The following is a 13,159-nucleotide window of genomic DNA, read 5'->3' on the forward strand; positions in this document are numbered from 1 at the left end:
TTGAAAATGAAAGCAAATAAATCTTTTATCTAAATTAAAAGTAATTATTTTAAGTTAATTTGGACAAACAGCAGATGTTTTGCATTTTTTTGAAGCAAAATAAAGCAGTCTTTGGAAGCAAGTAAGAGGAAAAGACACACAAATCGAGTGATACTTTGTGGATCCTTGACTTTTGTGCATTACAGCTGTAAATAGGGATAGTTAATTGCATGTAGGCTTGACGACTTGCAGATGGACTAACTGGACAGAAGTGGATGTCAAACTCTTAAAAAAAAAAACCCAAACCCAAAAACAACAACAAGAAACAACAAAACCCTCACCAAACAACAAAAGAAACCCCTAAACCGAAGCAAAAATGTGCCCTCTCTTTCACCTGGAATTATTTAGTTTTGTGGGTGAGGGTTTACCCATAAAGCTAAGTCTTACCTGGAAAGAAAATTTCCTAAAAGTTGTATAACTGTCCAACCTACTAGGTTGTTCTTATTTTAATGATAATCCTACCAACTTAATTTCAGCTGTTCATGCGTCACTTCCAGGTTCTGAAATTTTCATGTCAGGTGTTCAGAAGGTTTTGAAAGTAAGGGGAATGAGGTTGTGTAAAACTGTAAGAGGTATTCTTTGCCCTTGGAGAGAATAAGAGATGATCATATCATTCTTGTTTAACAAGGTTTGTCTCTACAGCCCTGTTGGTAATTTTGTAATTGGTGTCTATAAGGTTGATTTCAATGTTCTGATCAGTGGGCTGGGGCAGAACTTTGGTGTCCCTGATAAAACAACAAACCTGTGTTGTTTGGGGGAAGATGGGGGAGTGTGATTTGTCCATAGATTAAATTTTTTAATCAACATCATTTTTGGAATTATTAACTTTGTAGCAGGTAAAGAAGCATGTTCTCCAAAAGACCTTTCATTAAGAAGAGAATGGGAAAGCTGTAGATCAGAGAAGTCTTTATATGGGTGTGGCCAACTGTGATGGGAAGAAAGCAGGCCTAGATGTTAGAGGCCCTTTAAGACTACTATTTTTAAAAAATAAGTATTATTTATGTCTAAACTTCTGCTTCTGCTACCATCATCTGTTGTAACGATGCATACTGTTTTTACACATCTGTTTTCAGGGGCGATTTATTGAACCCAGCTTGCAAAGGTGCAGTAAGACTGAATGTGAAGAGCCTCCTTTCAGCTATTTGGTTCAAATGAACAACAAATTACTGTTAGATATTAGACGCTACCTCAGAAAATACTATAATGTAAGTATTCAGAAAATATTCTGCCATATGAAATGAGTTTTCTAAGTGGTGCTGAGGTTTTAGTGACTGTCATGTTACTTTTTTTTTTTTTTGTATAGTCCAAGGTAATAGCATGCAATGTCAAAACCCAACTTTATGAAAATAAAACAATCAATTAATGATTTCAGATACTAATTTAGAATGTTTGTTTTCTTGATTCAGTCTCAAGTCAAGATAGTCAGATGTATTTAAATTTTTGTAACTGTGTGCGTCAGCATTATTACAGAAGTAGCAGCTCTCTGTTTTCCACACTTGTAGACAAAAAAGTGCAGAGTTAATTATCTTAATGCTTTTGAGAAAATCTGTGAAGCCTATCAAACATGCAGATATCAATTTCTCATGTAATTGAAATCTGATTCTCTTTCTTCAACCCAAATTGCTGTATGTTGTGTTACATTGTGAAAAAGAAAACTGAATGTAGCTCTGTAAAAATTCTTTGAAGGACAATAGGCAGGGAAATACTATGAATCTTTTTTTGTAACGATTGGAGGGGAAAAAAGAGGAAAAATATGAGTAGTTAATTAATTTGATATAATTCTTTTGGAGGGGGGCAGTGCAAGAAGTCCGAAGTGCCAAGGGTAGTGGTTGGCTTTGTACGGCATTGTGAAAAAAGAAAGAAAGGTGTAATATTTGAAATTCCCATCTTTGCACTGTCCAAAGTGTTGACTGGTTAGGAAAAAAACTACCATGATTTTTAAATTATATCATTATGTTTTGCATCTCTAATATACTGGAAGCATCATATTTTGGGAATTGGCAGCTAGCCATTTTGGTCAAATTTTCATAGATCTTCTCATCCTATTGCCTGCCTGCCTTTTTTTGGTTGTCCAGCATTGCCTGTTTTCACAGCTTCAGGACAGACATCAATTTGGAAGGCACTCATAACCTTTGGGTGCTCATAACGTTTGATATACTCAGAATATAAATTGTTCTCGAAAATGTGGCCTATAAATGAATGGCTTACCTAGTTTGTGGTGTGTTTTCTGAAGTATTACAAAATACTTTTGCAGACAGCAGCTGCAATGCTAAGAATTATCATTATAGTTTAATATTAATTGTGCATTTTGTGTTATGTTTCTTCTATATTAGTTCTTATTGGAATTGTAGGTAAGTGTTTTATAAGCTCTTTTCTGGAAATGCAGTAATTTCTGAATGTATAAATACTTCTTTTGAAGGTCTTTTGCATCAAAAGGAGCACAAAACTTTCTTGGAGTATTTAAATTCAGGCAGTATTTCACAAGGTAGAGATAGATTATTCCTTTCTGTTGAAGTTAAAGGTAGATGACTTGGATGGGTGACGTTACTGAAATGCAAGATTTCACGTTACTTTATTGCAAAGCCCAACTGTCTGCAAAATTATCGTTCAATTGATATTACTATATGTATTATATTAAATTATATAATGCGTTACTAAATAATGTCAGTGATATGTTTACGCAGACTGCTTTTGTATAAAAGTTGCTTCTGATTAACTTTTTTAGATTTAATGTATGTACATTATGTTAATACACAATGCTACATGCTAAGTAATTTCTGGCATGTAAAGTGCTAGAAAACATGTGCATAAGATCTGCAATAGTAGACTTGACATTTAAGAGCAGGAAAAATTCTTATTACTGATAAGAACAAAAAGTGGTGTAGTATTTTTGTCTGTTCTCCTGTGGTTTATTTGTTTGTGGGTTGTTTTTTTTTTTTAAGACCAAGCTGTGAACCACACTGTGAACATTGCAATTTGCTTACATTGTATTAAAATCTATTAACTATCTTATTACATGGTATATAGGATAATGAAGTGTCCTTCAAAAGAAATTTATTTGTCCTTGTAAGTAAAAGCTTTATAAACTCGTTTATATTCTCGGTACTGAGAATTTACTTTTAACCTAGTTAGCTGTAATAATGAGGTTTAAAACTAGTTTTTGACTGTGGAATACATTCAGACTCTGGAAATGTGAGATTATTTTATTGTAAAAAGTAATTACCAAATTGCACAATAATTTTCATTATAAAAAAGGGCTTTTCCCGGATTTGGGCAAGTAAACTTTTTGTCCTGTTAGCTCTTAGAAAATCAGATGCTGTGAGTTTTAGTTTATTCCTTTTATCAAGTACTTGTAGTGACTGTATAACAGCTGGAGTTGAAATTCATCAAATGGGTGTTTGTGCTAATATATATATAATCCTATAAGCTATAAAGACACACCGAGAAGTAGTATGGCAAAGAACAGCCTGAAATGATGAAACTTTGAGACAATTATTTAAGTCTCCTATTGCAGTGGTTGTACGTGAAGGGCGCAGAAATATCAATTTAAAATAGACAAGTATATTGTCTAACTTTGTCACTGCATTAATTTTTTCGGTAGACATTACTGTTGTTTGTGTGTTGGTCAAATGGCACATAATACAGAACCATAAAATATGAAAATGAATTTTTTAACCTCTAAAATAATGAGCTATCTTTCATGAAGACAGCCCTATCAAGAGCCTTTTGGCCTGATCCACAGCTCGCTGAAATGAATAAGCTTCCTTTTTTTTTTTTTTTCTGTGAGCTTTGAATCAGATTTTTTTAAGTGTTCAAGATCATTGCATGTTGTTTCCTTTAGTCTATTGAAATGCTTTTATATGTGGCTGTGTAAATTTAGGGGCGGGGGGGGAGTGCCATAAAATCTAAAAGTGGAAAATCTACTTGCCCTTTTTGGCACATGAAACTGATAAATAAATACATGGTGGTCTACTTCTTTCCTTTAAAAAGATACAAATGTAAGTGCATAAATAGAATTTTGTAAGCCTCCTACAATCCCATTGTTTTTGTAAATTACCTTTATATAAATTTTCTGTTTCCGCAATAATTTTTTGCTATTAAACATTGAAATGTTTTATATCTGTCTTCTAAAACCTATCTATCATTGCTCCACTATTTACGGATTTCTTAATGGTATTAACAATATCAAATTTTACTATCTTACTCCTACCTGTAAATATATCTAGAAAATGACATGCAAAGATTTTATTTCTTTTCAGAAATGCATTATTCTATGAGAGACTGATCCTGTTGTGTGCTTTTTTTTTAATTCTGCTTCAGAAGAGCAAATAGATGAAAAGAGAGAGAAACGCTAGCTAATCTAAATTGGGAAATGAAGAGGGCTTTTTTGAGCATGAAAATTTCATCATCTTGTCAGCTGGCAGAATGCCTGCTGTGTGGATTCACAAAGGCTAAGAATTACACTTTCATGAAATTTTCCTCACTAACTGCCCTGGTTAATTTGAAAGATAACCCACTGTTCTAATTCATTCCTCAATTGGGCGGTGCAGGTTTTATCTTTGATCTGACAAAGCATTTGTGTTAATCGTTTTGGCCCTCTACTAGACACTCTTGGGATTGTGCTTTTACAATAAATGTGTCTGTGATAGCTCTTTAGTCTATTATACTTACAATAGATCCATAGAACTGGTAATTAATTCTGTACTGCTTTGGAAATGGGGAAGAATAGGTGTAGCTCTGTCAAGTGCTGCTGGGAAGTTTGTTTAGCCAGTTCATTTTTTGAAGTGTTACCCTCAACCATCAATGAAACATCCATGCTAGGGAACGGGTGAAGGCTGAAATATGCAAGCATAAATGGAAAAACTGACCAACTTTTGTGCATAAGGAGGGTGTCATTTCATTTATAGTAAGTGGATCTAATTATTATGATGGAAACTGTTTTGTGCTTCCCACTACAATATTCAAATGCTCAGTTTTGAGCACTTGGTAAATAAACGGCATCTCTTAGATCCCCTTTTAAAAAGCCCTGTAAAAATCAGTATTCATATCCATAAAATGAACCCCATATCTTATTCAGCTGTTGAGGTGTTAGTTTTGCCAACTAAAAAGAACTGAATAAAAAAACCCAGCATATTGTATATGCCATTTGAGCAGTATCAAAATTCATACTGAACTGGTTGGACTGGGAAGCTGTTGTCCCTGAAGCAGCAGTTTTTTAATCTTGTTTTTAAATACACACCTGTGGTATTATTAGTAGTATATTTAAAGGCTAAAACCTGTTTTTATGTAGATGTTCTTTATATGTCTGGTTAATAGTGTAGGGCATCTTCAGATCTTTTTAGGTTTTTCAAAATGCATAAAATGATGCAAACCTTAAAAGGGTTTTAAAAAATACTGAAAAAATCTTGGTCCAGCCTGTATTGCACTGTTTTTGTTTTACAGTCTTTTTCTACTGGACCACTGTAACCCACAGACAGAAGTGAGTTTGAAGGCTATTGAACACTGCTAAATAACTTTATACTGTTCAGCTGCAAAAATTTGGTGTTCAATAGCCCTCAAAATTTCTCATTTCTTACCTGTGGTGGGGTGGTCTACTGCTTGCGCATTAGGTCACAGTATAAAAGCATGTTGGTACACTTTTAAAGATCTTTGAATTATCTTTTTATATATACATATTGCTGTTCTGACTATTGTATATATGTTCTTGGGTTTTGCATTAGTATTTTGCGCACTTAAAAAGGTAAAAGATTTATAAACAAGATAATATTGTAAGAGGCAATAGCGTTCACACAGGTTTTGGGATTGCATGGCATATTCGCTTAAGAGAACAAAGATGACAGGGCTCGTTGTGAACCTGGAATCTCCCACACTGCAATCAAGTGTATTGCCAACAACCCACAGGTGTACACCACATGAACAGGTGAAAATATGATTGTAGATGATGGTGATGACTTTTGTAATCACGTCCTCAAACAGTCATGTATTGAAAGCTCTTTTTTGTTTGGTGGATGGGTAGGGGTAAGAAGTTTCATTGCAGTGAGGGAAAGGTGCTTAGTAGTGGCAATAGTACAATACTTTATTTATCATTGTGCTAATAGTACTAGAAGTATATGGACATGTGATGAAGAGTAGGTAGGGCCAGAAAATAGAAGGAATTGTGACACCAGCTGATGTGGTAGGCACAATAAGATAGCTATGAGTCTGCCGTCTAATTAACTCCAGTGATTATTTTGAGTCCTTCCTGTTTGTATGGAAATGGGTTTCTGAGTCTTTTCCAACTTTGAATTTGTATCACTGTCATTTTGGTTTATACATACAGAAACAGAGATGTTTATTTTTAGTACTGAAAGCTTCCAAGTCAAGGCAGAATGGAAAGCAATTGGAATGAAAGATGAAAGATTAATGTGATTCCATTCACTGTTTACTGGGGACCTGAGAGAGGGAAGGGAGGCTGCCATCAGATTATCAAGAGCTTTCTCCTCCCTTCCACAATAGCGTTTTCTGATTCTTTCCTTGATTGAGGCTGACAAATGAGTTGTATTTGGAATCATGTTTTGGTTAACCAGGAGGAAATTAGAAATATCTTGATTATTGAACAGAGCAGTCAGTATTCTACCATATGAAAGCATTATACATCTGTCTTTGCTGATATAATTGATGTTTCTTGAATAGTAAAAGACAACCCTTTGGTCACTGTGTGTAGTGCATGAGTGTGTAGGGGATGAGTAAGCAGTTATTTGTCACAGCACTCATAGTGTCTATTAACTGGAATTGATTCACTATTACTGCAACTTCTCCATGATCTGCCCTGTAAAGGAATTGTTTGTTTTAGACTTAGAGCATCAATATGATTTTTAGTGAAGTGTTCCAAAGTAATGATCGATATGTCTTTACAAAGGCTTTAACTCTCTTCATTGGATTTTACTAGCCATGATGGACATGCATCCACCTCACTGATGGTCGAGTGAGACTGAGTGTGACTTTCTGCACTCAGAATTTTAGCTGCTGAAAATGAGTGAACATTGGCAAAGGATCTGTTTGCTGTTAATTATTCCTAGTGCTTAGTCCGCGGTCTGGTACTTTGCCAGAGAAGACTCTTAATGACACTGGATATCTCTCTCAGCTTTTTGTAGAAAAGGTTCCCCAGGCTGGCCACTGTGTGGAACAAATTCTAAGAAATGGGGTTTGCTTCAATAGAGTAAAACTAACTTTGTGATTTCCTCTGTAGGTAGAATACAGGCATGTAAGGGCTTATTATCACAATAATTTGTCTGGTTAGGTTTATAAATGGCACTATTGTGAAGATCATGTTACAGGAATTGTGCCCAAAGGTACATGTGGTCATAGTTATGATTGCCACCAAGTGTGTAATGTTTACCTAGGGGATTGAATCACTCATCTAATAACAAGATGTTGCTGTCTTCAGAGGATTACGGAAAGCACTGTCTTTGAAGGTACTCTGTTGGAACTGATCTGTTGCCCCAGTTGAAGCAATGATGACTTTTGTCAACACTTGAAGAGCATGTTTGTGCTGCAGTATAGAGGTATGGTTGCAGTTCTGTGTATCTGATCTGGCTTTAAACTGACTACAGAGTATGTAGCTTTGGTGTACTGGTAGCAGTATTTGTTATGAGATTCTGTGGCCAAGAATTTAAAATCTTGGGCAAATCTGTATAGTCTATGGAGAGGTCTCTGCCCCAACTGCATTACTAATAGTGCCTGAGCAAGCTACTTTAAGAGTGAGCAAGCAAATGTGCCCTTCCTTGGATACTTTGGATTGACAGAAGTGCTATGGATGCTATATAGCTTTGTAGGATTTGGTTCTTCTGAGACTATTTTAATGACAAATCATGAATCACAAGAGGATTTATGACAAATCACTGCTCTTGAAAGGATCAGTGTTCATCTTTCTTCTTTTTACAGTAGTTTTAGAGAGAGATGTTTTAAATCTATTCAGGTTTTCGTTATGTTCAATTTAAGTTTTTGATGGAAAAGGATTCCACTAGTCTCTAATTAGAGACATTATGAGAAGCAGAGGTCCAGCTAAACCAATTAAGGCTTAAAGTAAGTTTAAAAACCATCAGTTCTCATGGAATTTTGATACAGTTGATGTCTTGTACTATAATAACTTGGAACAACAAATTATTGACGTATCAAACCAGATTAAGTCTGTATTATTCTACAGAAACTTTTAATAGAGAACACATAACCAGCTTGCTGGGAGATGACACAAGTCAACAAGGTCTGTTGGCCCTGAATACTTGATGCTGGTTGATGTATGCATAACTAGCAGTGCTTACAGCGCTCAAGCACCTTGCATCACTCAGGACAACCAAAGTTAAAATCCGAAGCTGAAGAGACCACGTTTTCACTGGATGTGGTTCTTTTCACATGGGTAAGTTTGTTTGATGTTCATGACCTAAAAATGATATGGTTATCAGAAATGTTTTCTTAGAAGTCACTAATAATACAGAAATCCATGGTCCAACACTGATTTTAGAAAGTGAAAATTACTTGCTTTAAGCTTTTTTTTAAAAAAAACTAAAGTGGGTCCACCTGTGGTAATTCAGAGTGGACATATAAAAGAACAAAATACGGACTATTTTATAATAATTGTAAGAAATCTGAGTTACCTATCGTAAAGTTTCTTCGTCTTTATTATGAACCTGCCTTCAGCTTTAAAAGAAAGCTTAAAATAAATCTTACAGTATTTGGGAAACTAAAATATTTTTGATGCAGTTACCTTTGGTAAACATTTTTTTTTTATGCTGTCTTTCATAGTCCACATTCCTGAAGATTATTAAATAAGAAAATCATGCGGGTTAGGAGGTGGCAGAGGGCATACACAAAAATCTTCATCTATGTTTTTTCCTCAGCATGCTTTTCCTTGGTGTAGTGGGAATGGGTCTTGCAGGTGTTTATTTTTTCCTGCCCTTAGATGTGGGAAGAATTATTTTCATTTTCTGGTTTAAAGCAGTTAAAATTGTCAAAATATATTTCCAGTAACTTTTAGTCACTGCTTTATTTCTTCGTAAAATACTCTTAGAAAAATTAAATAAGGTATTCCTCAACAGAAGTGATTCCAGTATTCAAAATCTCATCATATAGAAGCTTTGTGGTTAGAAAGCTATTTTAAAAAATTACATTCTGCTTCATTTAAACAGCTGTTTAGTTCTTGATGTTACTTAGTATTTGGTGCAGCAAGAGAAAATGGATGAATGCATAAGTGTTCAAGGATCAAACAGATCAAATGGGTAGTTCAGATCTTTCAGCTTGGTTCCTGGAAGTGGTATATATGTGAAAAAACCTCAGAGCAATCAGTCTGGGCAGCGATACTTAGCTGAACTCCTCTGCCTTTGTGTCTTCCTTCATGTACCTAGGGATGGGGAAAGCAACCCTCTATGTGAATGAGGCTTTTAGGGAATTACTGATTTTTCTTTTACAGTGGCGAATAGAAGTCTAAGCAGTACCAGAGATACCACCACAAACTGTCTATAAGATTTCCTATATCTTGGGAGACACCGGGGTCAATTCTAGCAGCCTGTGCTCTGTCAAAGTTGACAGTTGTTTCTCCTCTTGACTCATGAAACCTGTATTTCTACAGCTTTGTTTAAGAGAAACAGTTTTAAGAGCCAGTGAAGTTTTGGATCATCTGAGATTAAAAAGAGATGTTACTTCATTTTAAGTGAGAATGTTCCCATCTGCAGGAAGAAATGGCAAAATAGCATTACATTAGGCATGGCTTCATAAAAGAGTTTTGCATTTGCTTCACTTTGTCTTGTTCAGAAGTCAAGGTCTCGTTAAGTGCTGCACAGTCTCTGTTTTCTACAGAGTGCCAGTATTTCCTTCAGTGAATATATGCATGTGGATTTTTATTTTTTTTTTTAATCCCCAGGCATTAAGTAGGCTTTGTATGCCTACTTTGGGAGATAGTATGATTTGAGTGCAGAACCTTATTCCAATGTATAGTCAGATAGTAAAGCTGTGGTCCAAAACAGGTGGTGTCCCATATGTAAGATCCTCTGTGTGTGTCTCTGTAAAGAGTGCTTGAAGCTTGTCAGTCAGGTTGGCTAGATTTGTCTTCAGATTATTTTTCATTAAGTGGCATCTACTGATGGACTTTACTCTTACTTTTTACGAACATCAGTTACTCTATTACTTTTATTCATATGAACAAGGAGTTTTTGTACTTTTTTGTTTGGTTGTTGTTGTTTGTTTGTTTTCCAAATTCAGCCTGGTGAATTGGCAATTCTGCCTGTGCTTTAGTCCCATGCATTCGGTGATGGCACGCTATTTTAAAAGCCCTTTTATTGCTAAAGATGAACCTCCCCTCCCTATTTCCATGCCATGCTGAAGGTTATTGTCTCTTCAGTCTGCCCACAGCTACAGCATCCTGGGGGGGGGGGGGGGGGGGGGCGGGGAAAAGCTGGGTAGTCCTGCTATAACTGTTACAACAGCTAAATAACAGTCTTGTTCACTTTCTTTCATCTAAAGAGTTTCAGCTATCCAGGTATCTTCAGCCTAGTAGTTTGTGCTAGGCTTTGAATCCACAAATATACGAGAGAAACATTTCTGAGGTTTTCCAAAGGTATACCAGGTTTCTACATGAAAATTAAGGCTCTGTAGAATATGACAAGTAGATGTTTTCCTTTTCTCCTGAACAAAATCGTTACCTTTGTAAGTGGCATCTGCAAGAGACGCATCAAAAATCCACAACTATCAGTGAAGATCTCCAGATAGGAATGTTTATGCAGTGATTGAACTCATTCCATCTAAAAATAAAAATCTCAGTTTCAGAATTGTAGCAGATACTCCAAATGTCTTGCATCTTTATCTTCAACCTCCTATGGAACAGTATAAACAAAATATTGATGTTTGAAGATCAGTTTGTTTTTTATACTGGACCAGAAAGCAATACCTCTTTTTGTCTTTTTCCTTTCTGGATTGGTGGCTACAGTTCAAATGTGGAAAACAAGAAAGTGTGAACTCCCAAATGGATTTATTTAATTAATACACCCATTCAACAACAATATCATCCCAAAGATTTATTTAACTGGCATTTTTCTTGTGTTCTTTTTTCCTTTATCACTTGTCACACCCTGTCTTTGAAGATTATAGGATGCATATGTTGGAGAGAATTTTTGTAATAATACGCTTTCCTTTTCTAATGAAAATATGGTCAGCATAGCAGTAGTCTTCCATTTCCCCTCATTTGATGGAAGTTTCTGTAGTAATGCCTTCCATTTGGACTATTTATATTTTTAATGTCTTTTTTAAGATGTTTGCATTAGCAACACGTAATTTCTGCACTCTGCCATGGATGTGAAGTATTTAGCATTGTGCATATTTTACAGTCGGTATGTCTTAATTATTGTTTAAATTTTTAGAAGTTACTGGATTCGGAAGAATTATCTGAAAGGACAAAATAGGAGGTGGAGTCAAGTGGAAGTGTATCCTCATCAACTCTGCAGTCAGCCCCCATTCCTTTAAGTGCAAGGCAACCCAGCTGTGAGGATTGCTGGCCACACTCTCATCAGAGAGAGAAGGGGGGGGGGGAGAGAAAATTAGCAAGACGAAATTCCTCTCTATCAATCCCATCTTTACACAAATTCAGACTTCTGAGTTTCCCATACGTGAGAGTGTAACTTAATTTCCAAATTACATGATGAAAGCACATCTGTCCCAAAATTAATACCTCTTGAGAATATCATAATTGTATATACTGAAAATAATTAGTATCTGTAATTTGCAAGTCATAAATGTCTAATTTTTAGCGAAGTTGTTTGTTTCCATTTAAGATAAATTCTCAATTTAATATCCAAAGCAACATTCAACTATACTACAAAGGGGCCAGAATTGTTTAAAAACAGAGAACCCCCTCACCCCCAAAATACAAAGACACAAAATGGCATATGCTGAATTCTATTGCAGAACATAACATTAGATTTCTGCAAGAACTTTGTAATTACTGTAATAATTTGTATTGGATAATACATACTTTTTCTCATACTGAGGCAATTCATGCTGGATGGTCTTGCAATAGAACTAGCAGATACCCAGCTACCCATTCGTATGACCACCTATCAAGCGCAAAGATTGTAGAATTTGAATTTGGTAGAATTTCTCTTTTTATGTATGTGTGAATGTATATATATGTGTATAAATAATGGCATTAAGATTAACCCAATCAGTGAAGTAGCAATAATGGAGTAAACTGAATTGTGATATGGTCCTTGAGAGAGTTTCCTGGCTGATTAAACATAAGGTGGTTTTAGGATTGAACACCCCTGTTCCCTCCACAACCCCTTAAGTGAGAGAGACTGAAATACCTTGTAGGGAATTCATAATTAAAATTCTGTATAATCTGACTTGTCTTTGGAGACTTCCCAACAAGAATGAGTCAGGCATCTTAAGGACTTAATATAGTCTGATTTTTGTTAATTCTATCTGCCAAGAAATGGTCAGGGATTACTCCAAAGTTTTATTTTCAGTGTTTTCTGCTGAGTCCATTTGTGAAGGGCTTCATGAGGCTAGTGGCAAGATGCCAGTCAGTAATCAGGTGTCACTGAGAAAAAAGCTTGAGTAGCAAATACCTATTTGAGGAGCATCTGAGATGGTAGTGAAAATAAGGAAAATTATCTAGGAGCGATTACAAGCTTTCATAATGAGAAGTACATTTAGTTTCTATATAAATTAAACTAGTGCCTTTCCTTCTAGACAGATCTGTGGATGAGAAGCCAGCATCATAACCAAGGCTTAGTCTATCATATTGATGGAGTCGGTGTGATTACAGGCCAGTTCTTTTTTCAGAAAAAAGGTATCTAGACAGATCTTTTTCCCTCCCCTTCTCTCCACTCTCATCTTAATTGCAGGTAGCTCTTCAGCTACAAATTTTCCCCGCTTTCTCTTTATCCTCTAATGGTGAGACACTAAACTGTCTGGAAGGGATCAAACATGACACAGCACTAGGAGGTTGTTAAAAACTGTGTTTCAATAGGAAAGACCTTCAGAGTCAAAAACAGAGGCAGATGACATCCTTAAAATAAACAGGTTAGTGAAGGAAGATGCAAGATGGACCTCTCCCACTGTCTGTGGTAGTTTCTTCAGATCAATTCTTCAA

The 13,159-nt window shown here is 35.7% G+C and overlaps 1 protein-coding gene across 1 annotated transcript in view; it reads left to right on the forward strand.

Moving 5' to 3' along the window:
• POLA1 (DNA polymerase alpha 1, catalytic subunit) overlaps positions 1-13,159 on the forward strand; it is a 205,252-nt gene that overhangs the window by 96,215 nt on the left and 95,878 nt on the right. The window contains exon 34 of the mRNA XM_059815506.1: positions 1,113-1,244. Coding sequence (XP_059671489.1) covers positions 1,113-1,244 — 132 coding nt within the window. The remainder of the gene's footprint in view (positions 1-1,112; positions 1,245-13,159) is intronic.

The sequence above is a fragment of the Gavia stellata genome, chromosome 1 (genome assembly GCF_030936135.1).
Source record: "Gavia stellata isolate bGavSte3 chromosome 1, bGavSte3.hap2, whole genome shotgun sequence".
Taxonomy (NCBI): domain Eukaryota; kingdom Metazoa; phylum Chordata; class Aves; order Gaviiformes; family Gaviidae; genus Gavia; species Gavia stellata.